The following is a 21957-nucleotide window of genomic DNA, read 5'->3' on the forward strand; positions in this document are numbered from 1 at the left end:
ATTCACACCTCCAAACTTTTCACACATTTTCTCAAACAATAAACTTCAACACAAAATAGAACATATTTGTGAAGTGAAAGGAAAAGGATGCAAGCTTCTCAAAAATGTTTTACAGATAAAAACCTGTTAAGTGTGGCACGGTAAATGCATATCCTTAGCTTGACGCAATCATTTTCAATATCCATCGTTGTAATGGCTTTTTTTAAAATTATTACAATTATTATTTTTGGTTATTTCATTCAGTTGCAGTTTAAAACGAACATGTCATGTGTCGATATAAACAAAAGGAGTAGATGGAGCATACAAAAAAAAACACCAGGATGATGATTTAGTTTCCAAGCCAACCTTGGCTCTCGTCTGACCAACGTATTTTTACATGGCTTGTGACAAACCGCAAAAATGATCTTTGAAACAACAACAAAAAAAGATAAAGCTCTGATATGTGAAGTGTTAAGCTAAAAACGGTTGGAAAATAGTTTTATAAATTAACCTTGATGGTGATGTTTAAGCTGGATGAATATTGGGAATAAATTACATACACGAGGGCTGGATTAACTAATTAATTTAGGAGTATCAAAAATGAAAAGGAGTCGAATACAAATCCACAACACAACTTTTAATGTAAAAGGAGAAGAAACGGTGAATGCATCATTTCCTTCCACCTTCCAACCACGCTGTGCTTTGTATTGGTTTAATCACACAAAATAACTGCACAGAAACGTACATATAAAGTTCAATTGCTTCTTGGTTTACTGAGGCCATTTGTCCATGAAAGCCTACAGTTCCAAGGATCTGACTTTTAAACACGTTCATTACATTAGAAACAATTATGTTTACTTCATAGTCCACGTCTCATCTTACATATAACTCAACAAGCATTGTGAGGTTTGTGCTCTGCTTCAATTAAAATGGCATCCAATTGATTCTCATGCTTCAATCTTAAACGAGTTGTGTGTTGGTTCTGGTAACTTGCTGCTCATCACACAATACGTTACAAATAAATTACAGAAAAATTGTATTTAGATTAAAAAATAAACCCATCAAATTCAGATCTTGTTTTTTTCCTCCCACTTGATAAAAGCACCAACATTTATTCATACCAGTAGAAAGGGTGTAATAGGTTGCACTTCTCATCAAACAAAAACAAACAAACAAACAACAGTAATAATTTAGTTTGAGAAGCAGTCGCAAATTTGGAGTGGTTGAGAAAACAGTTTTTGTTCGTGTTTTGTTCTACCCATAAACTCTTAAAAATTAAATAAGATTTAGTAGAATAATACATTTCAGTCACTGTTATTTCAGTCTGTTGTAAAGCTCAATTATTTTGACGTCACCGTCATTTGGAATGGAAGGGATTAAAATCTTAGGCCTGTTTTTTGGTTGTTTTTTTTTAGGGATTTGCTTTTGCAGCCAAGCGCATGTTACCAGGTCGAGATTTGGATGACATTGTAGCCGCAGTAAAAGCCAAACCTAAAGCATTGGGAGGCAGGATTTTTCATAATTAAAGTAACCCTGAGTCATTTATTCAAAACCTGTCCAGCTGACGCTTGTGAAAGGACACCAAGAGGAATCGTCTCACCAAACAGCCTAGAAATTTCCTCGGCTATGGAAATTTCTATCACATTCAGTCGGCATGTAAAAAAAGTTGGATTTGTGTTCTGATCAGCAGCCTGAAGAAATGATTGAAGATTTAATGTCTTCCCATTCACTTTTTCTGAAGAAGGGATTTCTGAAAATCTGTAAATGATTATTTAGTGCTGATGTATGATAGCTATTGTTTAGTTATGTTTTGTAGAAGCTTTTTGTTTATCCAAGTCAGTTTTAATTGGTTCTAGAATGTGTTTGCTAATTTTTATTAGTTATTTGTTTAGTTTTTGTTAGTTGTAGTAATTTTGGTTTTGTCATACTTAGTTACTATATCATGTTTCTGCATAAATCAATTTGGTAATGAATACTCAACATAAGACATTATTTACAAAAAGGTATCCAGTTATTGCTGAACAAACTGACTGGTGTTTTCTCCCAACCTTTGCCGTCGACATTTTGCAGACTAGCGTATGTGCTGCCAATAGGACTATACAAGAAAAAAGCACAAAATCTCCAAGACATTCACTCAAAGAGTTGCTGAATGATTAATTAAGTGCAAGTTAATTCAGACTGGCACACAAGTTGCAAAAGGAAGATCCAAAGCTCTGATGATAAGCAATTAAAAAACTGAAGGTTAAACCAGGGTGTGGAAAACCATAAACTACACATGGAGCAGCCTGATGCAAATATCTATGCATCTGCAACCAAAACTATCCTATGAAAGTTATCAGAATCCTGTTTGCAAAACTCTTGCCATCAAAACTGTCTGTGTATTCAAAACTGCGTGAACAGCATCAACTCACTCTTGTGGCCTCAGCATCTCTGGAATCATGAGACAAATTCAGTTTCTCTTGAAGGAATGAATTCAAATCACTGGCAAACAAACTTTTCACACAACCATCGATCACTGACAAATTCTCAGACTTGATTAGAAATGATTAACAAAGTAGTTCAACTTTACAGTCTTACTACTGACAAAATCAATATATTTAATAAAAACATGGGAATAAAAATCAGATTAATGAGCGGATGAAGAAACAGGACGCGGAAAGGACAGGTTGAAGGGCAAAGAAGCCAATGAGCGCCAGAAGCGCTGAATTCAATTATTCTGGATCCACACTGTCCAACATGTGGCAGACTCATAACGGTAAAGCAACAAAATAAGAATATCACAGCATAAAATCAGCAAACCATGAAACAAGCATGCAATAGAAAGACAATTTACAATAGCCTTTAATTTAAACGCCTAAGTAAGATGGAACAGTCTTACTTTGCATTGAAGTCAGTCAAGTCAACCGCAATGTCCAAAACTCCCAAAATTGAAAAAGGGAAAAAACCTTGTTCTCTTCAAGCATTAGCGTAAAGCTGGTGTCCCAGCTGCAAGTTCTCAGCAGAATCTCTAGTACTTTAGGTTGGAAAACCGAGGAAAGTACTCTTCTTGTCGAGGAATGGAGAGGTTGCTAAGGTAGGTCTCCACAGGTAGACGACTGAAGAGACATTCATGTCTACGGGAATGCAGAAACATGGGTTACGCAGACCACTTTCTAGAAGTTCTCCAGTGAACACTGTGAAGGTTTGAAACAAATCATCTCCCTGACCAACAGGTTAGAAGAAAAAGGTTCAGAGCTCTTGTGCCTCCATTGGGTTATTCCTGGAGCACTAGGAAGACAAACCTGGAAAAACTTGACACCAAATCCCTAAACTGAACTAAGAATTTTGTGAAGCGTCCCAACTCTAATAGTCATAACTACAAAAACACATTGTTCCTTCTTTATTTCCAATTTAACATTAAAAAACTATAGATGCGCAAAGAGGTTAAAGCGTGACAAGAACTTATCAATCTTCAGCTTGATCAGCCCTGACCGCTTTCCAAAAACTCAAAAATTAGATGTTTTCCAATCAGTAAACACTCTATAGCTAGACGCCACAGGATTCTTTAGTTTTTATTGGGGCTGAAATGATTAATCGTATAAAAGGACACAATCAGAGAAGCAAGCAAGCCAAAAAAGTACAAAAATGTACACATTTTGCATTTAAAATAGAAAAAAACCCCACATTTTTCTGTAAATATTTTCTACCCAGACCTCAAGTGTTTTTGAGTTTTGTAAAATAAATAAATATAAATACTGCTCTGTTAATCCAAATATAAACAGATCAGTATAGATGTTAAGTCAAGCAGAAGGGCTGAACTTTTCCCATTTTGATGGTAAAAGGATTTTTTTAACCTGCAGATGCTACAAATGATCAAGTAGATTAATATCCCCTAGATTAATGTTATTGCATTTTGGTAATGTTCATCCTCTTACTTAAAAGGAATTTGTTTATTTGCACCTTTTAACGCAATGTGTAATATTGTAAAAAAAAAAAATAAATGCTCAAGTGGTTAAATAAAAAATCTGCAGGATGTGCCATTTTTTAAATTCAGCTAATCAATAGAATAATCAAGAGCTAAAATAATTAGTTGTTCTAGTTTTCATCATCTGTAATGGAACACGTTTAATTTTGGAAATGTTGGAAGTTTTTTGTTTTATCTAAGAGGTAAGGTCAGGAATGCATTTTCAAGGAAACAAACAGACTATCTTGGTAGTGACAGGTTTGTGGACTATGCTAATTGTGAATACAAATTTCTTAAAATTGTTTAAAATATTACATAATTCTGTTTTCATTTTGAATCGGAAAAACCTTTATTTACAGCAACAGCTTTCACATGCTAACAGCAGGAAGAACGCTGTTCTTTAATCTTTTCATCTCAGTTCTAACAGAGGTGTTGTCTTCTGTAAACGGCAGATTACCGCTACTTTTGCAACATAATGACCCCATGTTGAGATGTGCAACTCAAACAAAATATACTGACTGAAGTGCAACCATTACACCCCTAACCAACACCAGCAACACAAATGAGTTACACCTGTGAGAAGACTGACTGACAAGCAGCTTGATAATTGGAGAAGGACCCATTCCAGCATCCTGAGGAATGAGACACATCCTTTGCAGCGAGCCAATTATCAAAGCCAGCCACTCTGCTCACAGCAGGAAATGACATCAGCAATACATGTCATTTGAAGCGCTTGTCAAGGAAAATCAGCCTGATACAAATTTAAATGCAAACACCCGTTAAGTAGCAGAAAGAAAGAGTTCAAAGTGAAATCTGACCACAGCTGCCAAACAACCCCTACTATAAACTATTAAATGTAATTCTAGGTGACATCTCACCCTTTAACAGTATTGCTACTTTCTCAACAGCTCTTGGGGCTGTTTGGCATTTGCCGATTTCCCCCAAACAGAAGAGACAGCAGAGCATGCTTCTCGTGCTCTGCCCCATCTTAAGAGCTAAGATGGAGCTGGAGTCATGCTGAGCTCAAAGGGAGGCTCTGGCTTCCCATCACATTTGTCACTGGAATCGTCGTCAGACAAGACTCGATTCAGGCAAACATGGAGGAGGACAGCCAGGCTTGAGATGGAAAAATTATAAAATGATAAAATAAAGTGTAAGAAAGAGAGAGAGACAGAACCACTGATACCTTCCAAGACTGTCAACCATGCGGAGTTATGAGAGAACCCGATAGAATTGCCCGCCAAGCACGTATACTCCCCAGCGTCATCAAAAGAGACATTTCTCAGTTGAAGGACTTCCATTTCCTTGTCCGTGGTGTTAACGCCAGCAGTCTAGAAAATAAAGGAAGTAGACCCAGCAAGGCCCAAGAGGGGAAAAGGGACCATGAGTTTAGGATTCTGAAGGAAAAAAAAAAAAAAAAAAAAATAGAGGAGAGGAGCGTACTCCTCCTCAACACCAGACCATCTACCAGAAAGGCAACACACCCAGAGACCCAACAGGGGGCTCTGTCAGGAAGAGCCCTCCAGTATCTGTTAGTGGAAGAAGGTTGTTAGGCTGAGTCTGCACTGCTGAACCTCGCTTTGGGCCACACCATCACCACTTAAAATACCTTCGTCTCATCTCTGCATGCAAGAGATGGGCATGGAAGACTCCGCAGCAGAACAGGGCGTACTTAGGACTCAAGACAGACAATTGGGAGGTATGGAAACAGATAAGCAAAGGGTCACAATTAGAGGAGGAAAAAAACGTGCACAGACAGAGAGGGGGAGAGAGAGAGAGAGAGAGAAAGTTTGTGAGCCGTGTAAAGAGGACTTTGAAGGGCAAGGGAGCAGGAGTAATAGAAGAAGGCAGGAGAGGCCCTTATTAGGAGGGCACCGCACAGGCATGAGGCAGAAATGAGAGTGGGTCCGACATCAACCTGGGACTAAACACTTTCAACTGTTCTGCTGGGAATTTTCCATAGCGTCATTTACAGTCAGGATCACTGAGGAGAGAGGGAGGGTGGGCAGAACGGATGGAGGGAGGAGAGAAACAGCTGAGCTTGTCTCAGGTTCTAAGTTTTTCCAGGTGGTCCTAGAGACGCCTCCCGTGTGTTGTCCCTGCTGCGTGGTGGTTACCTGAGGGGTCATATTTGATGACAGTCAGCCATGCCGACTGATTGGCCTCTCCTATATAATTGGACACTTTACATATATACTCTCCGCCCTCCTCCTCAGTCACATTGTAGAGGGTGAGCATCTGAGCGTCCGAGCTATTGACCCCCGAATGCTAGAAACAGAAACATGTCAGGTGCAGCACAAGAAAACAAAAACTGTAAACAACACTGACCACTGGATAGCGCAACGAGAATCATTTCAGACACAAGCTAGTCAAACAAATACTTATTTCATAGGCAGTTGCAGGCTGATGAAAAATTGTCCACAGGGTCCCTACACATTGCTCAAAGTCAAAGTTCAATACTTTCATTGCAAAAACACAATCTTACCACATACTTTTTGGTTTTAGTAATGAGTTTAATCTAATTTCAAGGTTACTAAGATATATGAATAAGAATCTAGACCAAAAATACTTGGTAAGGTTTTGTATTTTTGCAGTGTTTCCAGACAATTTCATTTCCTTTAAGCCTATTTTGACATTTTAGAAAAACAAACTTTACTACAGGACTCTTTCACAACAAAGTCATGGTCCATATCTCTACAGCGGGAGGGCGTAGCTGGAGGGAAAGATGGACAGACACAGATGGATGGACGGACAAAAGAATGGGCAGAATAATACATTTGGAGCAAATGGATGGATAGCTCTACAAACGGATGGAAAAATAGATTAACAGATAGATGGAAAAAATAATGGATTAACTGATGACTTTTAGATAGTGGGGGAGCAAATAAAGTCTGGAAATCCTAATTTTTTTGATAATTTGGTTTTTCTTTCTCCAACCTCATCTATACTTTAAAAATAGTCCAAGTTCATGCTTTCAGAAACAGCATAGGAACCCTGTGTCCATCCTACAAAACTACAAAATATTTTTGTGGAAGAAAGAAAAGCCTGCTTGGCTCCTACCTTCAGGATACGAACGTAGGGCAAACCATCAGGTCCAACGCGGCTTCCATTGACCTCGATGTGTTTCAGCCACTGAATGTGAGGCTGGGGATCGCTGAACACTTTGCACTCGAACTCCACATCGCTGCCCACCACTGCGGTGCGATTGGCTGGCAAGCCGGCCTGCAGGATCGGCCTGTGGGGAGAGCGCTCTGCGACACGGCAGAGGGGCAAATAAATCTTAGTATGAAGGTAGGGACCTTCAATGAGGAATCTCTAATGAGACTTGAAAACATTCAAAGATGTTTCCTACACAATCTGACTGAGTCTGAGTTATTTATATATAAACCTAATATGAAGTAATTCAAGTTGTGGATTTAGTGAAAAGTGGTTCAGAGATGTACTAACAAATTTAAGCAAATGTATACCACATAGTTATATTTTACTAAGTGTTACTCTATCACATAAAATCTGAATCAAAGGTCTTTAATGTGACAAAACAGAAACAAAAAGATCAAGGGGTATGAATACAGGTTTTTTTTTTTAATTACATGCATTTAAAATTCCCAGACTGCTAACAAAGATTGCATCTAAAATGAAGCTCTCTTGTGGCTCCACTTCAATAAAACATTTCTAATTTAAACACGCAAGTAAAGAAACCAGACGGATGTCAACTGTGCAGGCCTCTGTGACAGAGACGTACTCTGGTACTTAGTAACCTCTTGTGACTGTACTTTCTCCATACCGAACCAATCCAAAAGCTCATCAGGCTCTGAGCTTCTACTTAAGCTGGAAGGGGAGATTTGGGAGGGGGGAGAGCCCAGGGGACAGCAACAACGGAGGAAGTGGGACTGATTTATAAGGCGAGTGGTGTAAGAGCGAGTCAGAGAGCAGGCCCATAAGGAGTAATCACTTCTCCGCTCTACCCGCATCCATCACTCAACAAGTAAACACGACTGCAGTTCATCAAAACTGCGACTGCGTCCCTGTGCTGTCGGGAGCATGTTTGATTGGCTAATCGATTTATACGACCGGAGCAACAGGAGCGGTAAATCAAAGATTAAGATATTACCGACTACATCCAGCTGATAGGTATGATTGATGCTGCCATACTGGTTTTCCACCACACAGGTATAGTTTCCTTTATCAGAGGGAACGACCGACTCCATGATGATGGTCCACACATGGTCCCGTAGCTGAAAGAAAGGGAAAGGAAATATTCAACTGATTACCATTTAAAAATACTCTAAAATAACAAACAAGACTCAAGACAGTAGCAAATGTTTAAAAATATTCTGATTCATGTCCTACCAAACAATCCCCCCCCCAAAAAAAAAAAAAAAAAAAAAAAAAAAAACAAAAAAAAAAAAAAAACAGGAAAAGGTGTACGTTTTTATATGCATGTGCCCCAACCTGTCTTATTAGCACCAACTGATGTCTGGCTCCTTTTTCCAGGACATGTTATAATTTTTCTTCCATAAATCTGCCAAGACCGGTAGTGTGTGATTAGCCAGCAAACCTCTAAGGCAATGGCAACATCAAACATCCATATACACAGACTGAGCCATACAGTCTCCCTCATTTAGCAAAGAAATGCGATGAAGGAGTCCAGCTGCCTGCTGCCAGATGTGTTGTGCTTGGCTTCATATACATGTGGTCTAAATTATTCCATCACTCCTGCACGACTCCATGCAGACGATATGAACAATAGGAGCGATGCCATAAAAGTGAGAGAGTGGGACGGATGGCAGACGTCCTTTGGTTGCTTATGCAGACCTTTGCACCGTAACCCAAAGAACAGAAAAACAACAACAACAACAACAACAAAGGAGGCGATGCAGCCAGGTGGTTCAGTCCGCTGGCCGGCTCATTCAAGAGTTTAGGGGAGGCATCTAAGAGGAAACTCCTGAATATGTCCCAGCTGGAAATGGAGATTTCTGGGGAAGCAGGGAAGCACGGCCCCAGACTGGATTAGGCCTCACCGTGACAGGAGATGGTGATGATTACTTCTTACACTGTGAACACGCATTCTACACCTGTGCATGAACAACTACTTTATGTAGTTCTTTCCTAAGGATATTACAACAAAGTGTTTTTTTTTTCATTATCATAATTTTAGTTGAGCAAATGTCTTCTTTTATAGCAGTTTTCACTTTTAATGTGTCATCTGTTAACACAAAACAGTCACTGATGTCAGCAGATTGTGGTCATAAATAGATTTAAAAATAAAATCAGCCTATGTTTGTTTTTTCCTAAAATTAAATATTTTTAATTTTAGGAAAAAATGTTTTTTTCTTCCTTTGTGTCTGAGCTAAATGAACTACAGTTTATGTAGCAGTATCTTAACTTCCTTTTTACCCATCATATGTGCAGCATTAGCACAAGCTTGAAGATGTTAAACGATGTGAAAAGATTAAAAAAAATAACTGTAGGCAGACTTAGAGTTTGACTGGTGTAGCAGAACTTGTCCTCTGAACAATATTTTACTTTCATAAGTGAAACATGTGCTACATATAACAAAACGTGACTGTTTCTTCCATTCACTTCATGAAGTCAGCGTATGACTCGCTTAAAAAGAAGTCTCTTCTAGTGACATTTATTCATAGAAATGCGCCTGTGGGCATCAGAGTAATGATGGTAATCTTAAAAAGATCATTTTTGTCATAAATTCCTTCAGTAACGTCCAAAGAAGTTGAGGAAAAGACATCTCCATTTTTCTTCCATATGTAGAAACAAACATTAATACAACTATTCCGAAAAAAACAAGCTCAAAAGCAACAAAAACTGTGGTTAAATAAAACTGAATATATGCAAATAAAGGCTCAATCCTGTTCTGAAATGTTGAATAAGTAACATGGATGTCTATAAAAAGGCGATGATGATGTCGTTTGCAGTAAGTAGTAAAGCAGCGAGGTACAGATCACGCCCACAAATCAAACCTGCTGCACCTGCTAAGTAAATCCAGAGACCAGCATGAATTGTTTTATTAAGCCTAACAATGTTAAGTTTGTCAAAAGTTACTGCTGTATTTGAATACAGGCAGGCTATAAACGAAGAGACCAGCAGAAACGCTAATCACAGAGTATAAATACAGAAGGTGCGGTGGTAAATTTACAACTACATGGATGTAATTACAGAGAGGACGAACACTGACACCTGGAATGAGGACAGCCAGTGCTATTCTTCACCCAGACGGATGGCTAGAATTGCCCACCTGGAGGTATAACTATGCCACAGCATTCCTTTTTTGGGGCATTGGGTTTCAGCTTGCATTGTTTCTCAGGTCAACGGTGAAACTTGCCACTGCTGTTCACTCTCGGAAAGCGTTTCTTACTCCAGGGAGGGGGGTTGTGATCAAATGTGGAGATGACATTACAGACACATCCTCACTTTTGGTGACGCTTGGTTCAACGGAACAATGCTCGAGAGTCCGCAGGAAGCGCCGAAGAAGATTTTGAAAAGTTATTAACCTTGAAGCCTCCGATGCGATGGTCCCTTTTGAACTCCTTCCCGTTCTTGTACCATTTCAGAGTGGGAGATGGGTTCCCGCTGGCCTGGCATCGAAACTTCACCGTCTTGCTGGCTGGCACGGCGTGAAGCTTTTTCTCCATTTTCTCTGGATGAGCCCATTGTGGCGCCATTGCTAATTAACACAAAAAGAAACAATTTTTCAATTTGCGCAGCAGTTAAAAAAAAAATAAAAAAATCCCAAAGAGAAAATGTTCAAATTAGGGGAAAATCAATGTGAATGCACACAAAAACAGGCTTGTAACTGAGACTCAGGATTCTTTCCAGATGAGATAATTTACACCCTACAATAAAACTGGTAGGAAGGTAGCAGTTTGAGTCTCAAGAAGCACTGGGTATTTCTGACTGGTGGGGTGTTCTGTGGATTTTATTTTCCCCAATACGTCTACATCAGTGATGGCACTTTCAGCTCTCAAGAGCTGCACGCTTTAGATGCACACACCTTTTAACTAGCAGGAATAAATGTGATTCTATACAATCAAAACTTTCATGTTCATACTCCCACTGGATGAAATGCAATTTTCTCCATCAAAGATTTTCTGTTGACATCTGATTGATATCTCAGCGCCATCTTACTTTTATTCTGACAAGGAATTATTGGATCATTTACCATTAGATCCACCCCTCATACCAACCCACCAAATAAAATTTTAAATAAAAAACCTTAAAGGAAACAGCCAGTAGAATAAAACTGTGATGTTTAAATTTCATTGGGATATGAGAGAGAGAAAAGTAGAGGGAGAGAACAGACTCGGGGTCGGTATTCTTCCCATACTTGGCAGCTGCCAGATTCTTAGTGGGCTGAGTGGACGGTAGCAACAAGATGAGGAGGCCAGAGTGTCTTTATTGCACTAGGGACAAATTGAGGGACATCTGAGGTTAACCACGATTAATCACCACAGGCATATTAATCATATAAAAGCTGTCATTGAGGCAGCAAAGATCCTCTGATTCAGAGTGAAATCATTCACCGAATGTGCTCCACTCAGCTCACATGCCTGTAACCATTACTCAGAAGCTCATTTTGGGTGAGTCAGTAATCCACCAGTGGGTTTGGTGATTATATACAGCCACTTACGCATCAGTTTCTCACTGGTCAACAGTTTATTTTCCTCCGATGAAGACTCTTCCTCTTCGTCATCATCTTCAGATGAGGCCAAAGCATCAACTAGAGAAGAGGGAGAATTAATCAAGGCAATGTTACATACAGAATACATAACACAGCTTTGCCAGATATTAAATAAAGTCACAAATAACATCTAAAATTTTATTTAATCCCAGTTTATGTTGAGGTTCAAAGGTAGAGGAGCACCATGGAATCAAATCAACAAGTAAAGCACTTTCAGTCTACAACAGCATCCACAGTCATGGAGGTTTTCCAGGTGCCTAAATAGGGATAATGTAGGACATTTTCCCCATTTTCTGCGGAAATCAAATCAAACAACTTGCAGCACATTTTTTTCTTTGTTTTTTTTTCCCCCTATGTGAACACCAAAAACTTACGTTTTCGCATCTTTTACCTGAGACATTAAAGTAGACGCTGTGGTTGCCAAAGGTGGTGCAAGCGTACAAGCCGGAGTCGGTGGGCTCCACCGCCTCGATCTCCAGCTGGCCGTTGCGAATGCGCGTGTGTTCTCCGTCCATGACAACGACATGGTCCTTTGTCCAGTTGACGGTGTGGGGCGAGTCCTTGGGAGAGCAGCTCAGATCCAGGCGCTTCCCGGGATACAGGGTGAACAGCTCTGCCTCCACAGAGACTGCACAGGAAGCACAACATGGTTACCAGCTGCACTGATCAAGATCACTTTAGTCACCTGCAGAAGAAGTTCAAAAACACAGTGTGGACTCCCAGCCATGCCTCTGTGCATACAAACAACAAGGCTCATTAACCTTGTGTGATGGAGAAACCTATTTTGCAGAAAAACAACACTTTATCTCCACTGTAAACCAAGATGGGTTTCAAACAAAATACTTTCTTTGTGTCCATTCACCACTTCTTTATAACCTGTCCACATAATTAAATTGCATCTCAAGTTCGTCAAGGCTCCATATCAGACGGAAAAAAAAGGAGCTCCTTGGGAAAGAGAGGAGAAATTCAATTATGGGAATGAAAGGAGGAGAGATGTCACGAAGAGAGACACCTGAGCCCCAGTTGTTCTAAATGACTAAGCAGACCGCTAGAAGGAGGGATAAACCAATTATACTGACACATTGTCCATCACTGCGGTGTTGTTTGTCTTGTAACACAAAAGGTAAAAAGAGCATCACTGACCAAATTGCTGATGATTCTTGCTTTAGGATTGCACTCCTTTACTTTAAATACTCTGGATAAAACCACTCCTAGACATTATTTGTCATATTGAACAATTTGGTGAAAAAAGTTATTAAAAAAAAAAAAAAAAAGAGCTAGCAACAATTTGTGGGTTGAATCTCACTTCCCTCCTATTTCACTCAGCTCTGTCCCCCTAAGGCGGCACTAAAGCGGAGCCTCTCTTTTTTCCCTCCCATTACCAACACGGCCCCTTTACCATCATCCCAAAAATTGAATTAGATAATCAAATACCATAGTCGTAAACAATCCCCAGCATCAGATTACTCTGAACTGTTTCCAAAGTACATTGTGTGATTCTTCTTGAACACGTTTCCCCCTGATCAAAACCAGAGAGCACATGTATACAGAGAAAGAAAAAAAAACATGAGGAAAACATCCGCAAGCCAGACTAATCCCTCCCACCATGACAACAAAGGACTTCAAACAATACAGAGGAAGAGGGAACGGGGAGAGCAGGCCACTGAGCATGTGCACAGGAGCGAGTAAGAGCGGGGCCTGCAGTGGCAGGTTCTAGTGCCAGTTGCTATGGTGACCCCACTTGGGCCTAGTAAAGGTATTTCCTGGATCACATATGTCTGACAGGCCCTTAATCCCAGCAGGAAAAGGGGGCCAGGGGGTAGGATCAACTTTCTCCTCAAAACCAGAACCAGCGCAGGGAAGGAGGAAGAGGCAGACTTTAGGCCGCTCTCTGTTAGGCAGTTAAAGGGAGAAAGATCACAAATTACATCACACATTTGCAAGTTTAAAAAAGGCACCATCCACTCCAGAAGAACCAAAATAACTACAAGCTGGACAGGTCTGAATGAAACTTATTCAGGCACTGATAGAGATCTGCTGAGGGGGGAAAAAACATCACAATCTCAGCTAAGCAGACATTCTTGTTTCAATAACTGGCTTACATTTAAATATTTATAGTTAAGTCTAATATTATCAGATTTAGGTGCAATTTGACTTGATCCACATTTTTCCTCTGACTGGGAATAATAGTAATGTTTTGATTAGGATGATGGCAAAGAGCCTTTCCAGATAAAGAACATGAGCGAATTTAAGAATTTTCCAATCAGTCCCATCAACACCAACAAAGATATTTAGGAAAGCTGATTTTCTAGATTTGTTTGCACTTCTAGTCAAGAAACAAACATATTTTTAAGGAGGTTTTGTTAAAGAGGAGGAGTTTTTTTGTGCATCCAAGCAGATTGGAAAAATCAATAAAAATTGGGATCATTAAGAAAAAAAAAATAAATTTGATGGAGAGGTTCACTGAGAGCGCGCAACTTTGTTTTCTGTGCTAGTAAACACAACAAGTGGAGCCATTTTTAAAACGTTTTTCCACATCTGTCTCGTTTGGTCTGTTTCCATGACGCTACAAATGAAAGCTGGAAAAGGTAATGCCTGAAAGAAAAGGGTAAACATTGGCAACACTCGCAGCACTTAAATCTGAATCCTTGCAAACAATGTTGGTGAAAAGGAAGAAATATCTGCTTAAAGATTGTTTCTTCAGAAATTGTTTTTGTGTTTTAAATGCTGATTTATAACACAAAAACGAGTTTCAAGTCACATATTAAACTATTGTAATTTACACAAACTGTAGGAAACGTGTTTTCATATTTTACCAGTCTAGAACATTCTCCAATATACACTCACTGCCAATTTGTGTAGAGCACTCTTTGTGCACTTCTTTTTGTAAATACTTAATTTGACACCAAAATTAATGATAAAAAAATAAATAAATAAAAGCGGTTCAAGTCTCAAACGAATTTCAATTCAGATTATCTGAGTGGAGGGTGAGATAAAAGGTTTTTATGGACCGTTTTCCCAGAGGGATCCCAGGATTGCTTGCACAATTTTAAATGGTTTGATATAACATCAGTGACCGGGGCATAACCATAAACCCAAAGACTGTGACAGCTGTCAGATATATTTTGTCTGTATTCAATGGGGACACCACTGATAAGACGGTGTCAATTTCCCAGCTGTTAATCTTGACTCCAGGTGTCATAAAACACCCATAAAATTGGCTTCTTCCTTTATTAGAGGAGGATCATTCGGCGTTCAGAGACCGTCACCTTAAAGCAAGAGCAAACTGTGACAACACATTCAACTTCAAGCAAAAAGGTGCTGTTAAAAAAATCACGTCATAAGAGCAAAGTTTTTAAACTTCATGTTTAATCTCAGCTAATCTGGCTGCAACTCTGATTGGATTAAAAACGGATTAAAGACCGGTTTCAGAAACAATCCACCTGGAATGCTCTGACTTGGAGGCAGTCAACCATCTATTAAGAGTGACGGACATCGTTTGTAATCAAAGTAATCACAAAAACCGTGAGAGGGATTTTTGAGCGCAGAGTGTGTAGCGACTGGGCGGAGGGGATGAAGGATCAACTAACTCAGCTGAACTTTCTCCGGCTGCAACATAGGAAGCAATATGCTGGTTGAATGACCTCTGGGATTTCCTGTCCTCATCGGAGTGATGGCAGATTTTAGAAACGTCAAGCTAGTTGGCACACAGTTACTGTACATAGAAAAGCAAAGTTATTGCTTTATTATCATCATTGTTTTTGCTGATATGACTACCTTAGGGTGAAGACAGCGAACGACGTGCAGGGAAGAACTGATTCGACAAAAGCCAACGCCAACAGGAAGCAAAAACACCGAAACAATGCGCGATAGCAATCAGCAGAAAATTCAGAGAGAGAGAAAGAGAGAGAGAGAGAGAGTGCTCTTGGTGAAAGCACTCCAGTGGAGGACCTTTTCACTCTTAAATGAGCCACAGACAATCAGCATGGATTAGCACTTGGGACAGCTACAAGGGTTACCGTGTCATTCAAATGAGCTCGACTACATTTAGCTTCGACATGATGTCTTCAGACGCAGCAAAACCAAAAGCACAGATTTCTACAGCCAGATATAATCACCGTCACGTTGAAAAAGAAAAGCAGAGCCGTCAGTGAGCATCAAGATATTTTGTCTTTTCAAAAACCGGAAAATATCTATGGAATAAGCGTGGCACATGAGATGACAATTTCAACAGTTTTATGCTTATTTCATTTTGAATGTAGTCATAGTGAGAGTTTAGTTTTTTTAAGAAGTTAAGCAACAATACATAAATTGATATAAAAAGTACTTGAAAAGTAAATTTTAGTACTAAAGATTTTGTGGCAGATTTTAAATCCCCCTTTATATAAGAGGGAGCCCATGCAATGTGTGTGATATAGTTGTTTTAAAACTAGGTTTCATTTAATTAGGGGTATACAATTAAATGAAACTAATAAAATTATACGTCAGCCTGGTGTGATAACACATTTTGCTGGATAATAAATTGTCCCAGAAGTTATTGTGATAAACAGTAATATTGTTGTGAGACCATTTTGAATTGATATAGTTATAAATCAATTCATAGTTATATATAGGCTTATTAATGCAAGAACATATTATCTAAAATCAATCAATAAACTTTAAATTCTAATAAGCATTTAATACTGGAAATGGAAAATATTTTAAATATCCAAAATAAATAAAAGAAACAATAAATGAAATTAATTATAAAGTCTCTGTAAACAAAATTGTCCTTAAAAAAATAAAAAAGGTTTAGTTGGGACCAAAAGCATCAGACTGAAGATTTTTGTCACCCAGTTTTTGGTAGAAAGAGAGAAAAGAGAAAAACAATAAATCATGCAAATGGAAATTATTGAGCTTGTTTAAATTTATCATGTGATTAATTGGTTTGTTGCTTATTGCGACAAGTAAAATTTTTCACAATATGTGCATCACGATAATTGTCTGGACGCCAATGAATCTTGGCTAATTATTTAAGTACCAAGCATTCAGTTTCGCCAAGCCTGGAGTATAATTTTGTCACACTAGTTGTTTATTGCAACATCATTTCAGTTCCCAAACAGCCGATGTCAGCCAGGAGCAATAAATAAATTGTTTTTGTTTATTGTTGTTTTATGTACATATATTTTTTTCACTGGATAGAGGTCTCTAGACTACAGCTGGAAAGATTAAATGTAATGCAGAATATATCCAGACAAAAACAATAATTTATCATTTGCATAAGAATCAGTAAAGATATGGGGGGAAAGGGGTCATATACAACCTAAGAGTGGTGTTTTTTTTTGGTTTGTTTTGTTTTTTGTTCAGATGGATAGCAGAGGGTTGAAATGAGGATTTCAGAAACACACAGCAGGAAAGTTTAGGAAGGCTGGACCTGTGTGAATGGCTGTGACTCCCCCTCCCACAAGAACATGAATGAACTGAATTTGTTTAACTAAATTTGAATTTGCTCTTTTCTTATGGGAACATCACACAACAAACAAACCAAAAAAAGAAAAACAATGCAACTTGCATAAATAAAAGCATTTCCACAAAAACATTTTGTCATCTGACAAAGACAAAAGTAACGTAACCAAATGCCTCGGCTGCGATTGTCCGTCGACAGCTGAAGCCATCCGTCACCCAGCAGGGAGGCGGAGGGGACCAGGAGGGAGTGAAGGATTCCCAAGCAAAATGTCAAGAGGGGAAAGTGGGGGAGAAAGAAAAAAAAAAAAAGCATAGACACACAGAGATAGTACCTGGCCATTTGGCGGGCGAGAGCTGGGTGGAGTCTTAAAGCATCAGACTCCTTTCCTTTCCCCTCCCCAAGTCGAGTGAAAATTTATGGCTCACCTCACAAGACAAACGCTCCACTCAGAAGACCTAACCTTGAGAATAAGGGAAGGTTTAAAGTAGCACCCTTTCTTTAAAAACACTAATTTATAGTTCCAGAGCAGTAAACTCCTCTTAGTGACAACAAATACCTTTTCATTACAAAAGGAGGAGAGAAGCAGCGGCTGCTAGGCAGTGGAGCTGCCCTCGGGCTACACATGGGAGTCATTTACTCCTCCCTGTCCCACTGCTGCCTTCGACGCAGCCACACCGAGTTTATTTTAAGGGGAGAGAGACCCTCTTGCCCAACGACTTCAATTATAACGCTGAACTTTATCATATTCTTTTGTTGGTTTCCACTTCCGAGTGCAGAGCATAAACAGCCCATCTACCCACGAGTCCAGGCGGCCATTACACTGCTGGACCGAGGCCAAGGAACACATTTTTAAGGATTTGATTACATCGCCTCTTTCCTCTTTTCAAAGTTCAACTCGTGGAACCGATGAGGCAAAATTCTTTACTGTAATTTAAAAAAAAAAAGGAAGATAAGACAAAACTCTGCTAGCTAGTTTTGTTGTGAAGTAATTGCTAATAAGCGCAGAGAAAACAGCGCTGTTCTCATTTAACGCAAAGTCACACGAAGGAGAAATAAACAATAACAAAAAACAACTGGGGTGGTCAGCGAACAGAGACGCTACAGACCGGACTTCTGCGAAGGCCAAGGCGTGCTGGGATTACATTCCTATCCCAACAACAAAGCTGCGCTTATCAATGGACGGCCTCCTTAAGGCCACAGTAAAGATTAGTCGGTCTCAGTTAAACTGGGGCACGGAAAGAAAGCACTGTACAAAACTAAATAAATAAATGAAGCAAACGTACCTTCATCTGTGTTAGCAGGCCGGCAATGGGTCCTTAAGACTTGGGTGAAGAAAGTCAGAAGCAGAAGTGCACTTGGTCTCATCAGCATCCTGCTGACAGAGCTACAACCGGCGGCTTTGACACGACTGGAGCTCCATTCAGACGCCTGGGACATCAGCTGCACGTCATTCACAGCACACTATAAAAATAAAAAATAAAAATGAAAGAAAATTAGTTAAAACCAATATCTGGAAAAACAGTAAAACAAGGATGGAGGATTATCAAAGCAAAAAGACATTTATTTTTAACTTGCATTTCAAGTTGCAGGAGTCTCAACTTGAAATGCAACTCTTTCCAGGGCCACAGCTGAAATATCCCAGTAATATGAACTATATGTTAGACATAAACCAGTTACTGGGATCCAGACCAAGGATGTAAAAAGTTTAAAAAGTTATGGCTACAAAGTTGAAGATTTTCCATTATATCTCTACAAAAAAAAAAAAAAAGAGAGAGAGAGACCTTTTTATGAGGTGCCAATGAAAGTGAAGGAATGTCCCGTTTTCTTTGGCTGCACTGAGCTTACTGTGATGCCACACAGCCTGTGGTTCACCTACAGCTGCACACTGCTATTCAGATGTCTCCCAACAACAAAGCAACCAAATCCAAGCTAGCAAAGGAAAAATTCAACCTTTCAAAAAAATTTCCTGTCACCAAAAACTCCAGCCGTCACTCTTAAAGTTAATGCTATTTTACAAACATAGTTGAAACAATGTACAGCTGCGGATATCTTTGTTTATTGTTACTGTGAAAAAGTGCATGTGATGATGCTTGGAAGCTAGCGGTGCACCGATTTATTGGCCAATTTATTCCTAAATCTTTGGGAGATCGGTGATCGGTTGATACTTGCATCTGAAGCCGATCTTATCCACTTCAGCAAATGTACACAAATCAGCCACTGTCCTCTCCTGCTCTCCTGTGAGAGAGGTTTGACTGACAGGCCGGCCCACCAGGCCTCTTTAACGCCATCAATCCGTGCTGTTTTTACGTTTAAACATGGGATTGATTGCATTTCTGTGAACCACTTACCAGTACAGTTTCACTACTAAATGTAGCTGCTGTACTGAGGTCACCATTTCATAAAGTTTTTGTCTTTTAGAGCAGAACTTGCTTTTTGTAATGTTAAGACAGCATCCAATCAGATTTCTAGCTGAAACAAAACTGTATGAACGTCTTTTTTCTACCTTATATTTGTCTGAACTCTAGTCTGCTTTGCTCTTTCTTACAGGAAGCGAATGTGTTAAGCAGCCAACTGCAGCATGTTTGTGCACAAAAGGAAAAAATAAATAAAAATGACAGAATTTGAACTCTACCAATCAATATTAGATAACTTTAACAGAAGTCGGAACTATTGTCCATCTTTTTTAAATACACAATGGTAATAATTTCTCATTAACTTTTCTCACATGGTTGTTATACCAACCCATCCACACTCTATTATTGTCAAAACGGCAAATATTCTTGTCACTAAAGGATTTCTTTACCCCCTCAAAAAAAAGATAACATTCTGTTTGTCTGCACTTTTCAATGAAGGTACAAAACACAGATAAGAAACTGCAGCAGGCTCAGATAGCTTTGGAAAGATAAGGACATGGTTAAGTTTTGAACTTAAAGCCAGTAATTCTACCTCGTTTCCCATTTTGTGTTCAGCTGAACGGCTTACAGGGACTCCTGGTCCCCTCAGGAACATCATGCCACATCTGCTTGGATCATTACTTCAGCAGCATCTGTCCACACAGCTTAACACTTCGCCCAAACCAACACGCATAAACCCCTCGTTCCCCTGCCCCCTTAAAACCGCTTACAAGAAATACTAATGATAATAAAAAATAAATAAAAAGGGAGACATTCAGCCTGTACAGTAAACAGAAAATCGTCATTTCCACAATGAGATTTGGTCCATTGACATTTCGAAGAAACTCAAGCTTGAGATCATCCAGAAAATGTAATAACTTCTTCACAAAATCAGGGTTACAAACAAACAACAAAAAAACACCCATCTTGATTGACGTTTGCACACATAAAGTCTCAGCCCAGAGGCAGCTGTGGTTTCCTTTTGGAGGTAATCGCTTTTATGAATGTTCCTCTCTGAAACACTCATTGTGTTCCCCTCAAAACCAATTCAATTTCACTTTCCAAGAATGGCCCAGTGTTGGAGCAGCTGAGCTTGGGTCAAGGAGGGGGGTCCGAAGGGGATAAAGAAGCTTGGTCATCGCTGCTCTGTAAGCTGTGAGTCAATGTTTGGTAATGCTCCAAGACAAGCGTCTCTGGTGCCACACAGGAGGAAACCGCAGCGGAGCAGCTTCACCGGCCTTCACCGGCTCTCCATATTTAAAGTAGGATATTTAAAGGGGTGACAGAATACTTAGTCATGTTCCCCTCCGGTGGGAGCACGAGCTAAACGTGGACACCTGCTACCGTTTCCTGGAAAATACTCATCTTGACCCAAGAGGCCTGTGTGGTTTTGGACCTTAACACTGGAAGTGTAGAATGCCTTTCCTGTAGAAGTTCATATAGGTCCCTGTCTGATGATTATCTGATCATTAACTCTCCAAATGGGAACTAGAGGTGAATATTGCAGCATAAAAATGTGGGTTTCATCTCATAAGTGCATAAAAGAAAATGAAATATTATAAGCTTTAGGGAAAATAGAGGATTAGGTACAGATGTAAGTTTAAAATGGAGTTGTTGTTTTTCTGCATTCAGTATTTGTTTGTACTAGAAGAGTCAATGCTCCAATAAATGCCCAGCTGTACTGTGGAAACTATTCACACATAACTAAAAATCTATAAATGGATCACGCTTTGTCTTTTGAAAGTTTTACCCCAGTGATTTTCAATTACAAAAACATTTCTGAATGGACATTTAGGTTTATTGTCCTATCAATAACTTTCAGCAGTATAAATGATTCAACACATCAGATTTACATTAATTCAGTAAACAAATTAAATGTATTGTAATGGATATGAATTCAAATAAATGCTCATATTTGAAATTTGACATGATGAGGACTCTTGAACTTTTAACAAATATGAGCCAAGAATTGCCTATATGGAACTTTGTATCAACTATGTGATTGTTTCTAATTTGAAAAGCAAATATCTTCGTTCAACAAGTTGGATTTATGCAATTTGTTGTTTGTAGAAACTATACTGCCATTTATTGCAGATAAGCACCATTAAAAAGAGCCAGAGACAGGAATGTGGCATGTAGTGACCTGCACTTTCTGAGCAGCATCCTTTACTTTCTGCTAACATTTCCTGGAAACTAATAAAAAAAAAAATAAAAAAAAAATCAACTTTGACTTTTTTTAATAAACAAATTCCACTTTTTCTAGATACGAGTTTAAATCCGTGAAAACTCAAAGAGGTCTGCTGTTCGGTGCTGTCAACGTGCAGAAGTGCTAAAAATAAGACACGGGGCTTCAACACAAAGTTTACAAACCTACAAAACTCACATTTGACTGAGAATCCTTTCAGTGGATCACTAATCGTTTTGGTAAGATCCTCCGTCTGAAGCGATCAAAGTATTTCCCTGGACGTCAGCCAGAAATAAAAAGGGGTTAGACTAAACT

At 39.2% G+C, this 21957-nt stretch overlaps 1 protein-coding gene and 1 long non-coding RNA gene across 7 annotated transcripts in view; one reads left to right on the plus strand and one right to left on the minus strand.

Moving 5' to 3' along the window:
- Nucleotides 1–21957, minus strand: part of fgfr1a (fibroblast growth factor receptor 1a) — a 32309-nt gene that overhangs the window by 8387 nt on the left and 1965 nt on the right. For 3 of the 6 annotated variants that reach the window (XM_016679201.1, XM_007567151.2, XM_007567145.2), the window contains exons 2-9: nt 18947–18949; nt 18348–18525; nt 12010–12246; nt 11568–11657; nt 10432–10604; nt 8034–8157; nt 6983–7173; nt 6040–6190 (exon numbers count right to left, since the gene is read on the minus strand). In XM_016679201.1, coding sequence (XP_016534687.1) covers nt 6040–6190; nt 6983–7173; nt 8034–8157; nt 10432–10604; nt 11568–11657; nt 12010–12246; nt 18348–18501 — 1120 coding nt within the window. In that variant the 5' untranslated portion in view covers nt 18502–18525; nt 18947–18949. Of the gene's footprint in view, nt 1–5108; nt 5254–6039; nt 6191–6982; nt 7174–8033; nt 8158–10431; nt 10605–11567; nt 11658–12009; nt 12247–18347; nt 18526–18946; nt 18950–21957 lie in introns of all 6 variants that reach the window. The other 3 variants (XM_007567152.2, XM_007567149.2, XM_007567146.2) reach the window with 2 other exon arrangements.
- On the plus strand, nt 48–21510 carry LOC107838045 (uncharacterized). The gene is made up of 3 exons (XR_001664105.1): nt 48–1644; nt 3200–3205; nt 21500–21510. It is a non-coding gene; the product is annotated as an uncharacterized LOC107838045 (long non-coding RNA).

This window comes from Poecilia formosa, unplaced genomic scaffold (genome assembly GCF_000485575.1).
Source record: "Poecilia formosa unplaced genomic scaffold, Poecilia_formosa-5.1.2 Scaffold204, whole genome shotgun sequence".
Classification (NCBI taxonomy): Eukaryota; Metazoa; Chordata; class Actinopteri; order Cyprinodontiformes; family Poeciliidae; genus Poecilia; species Poecilia formosa.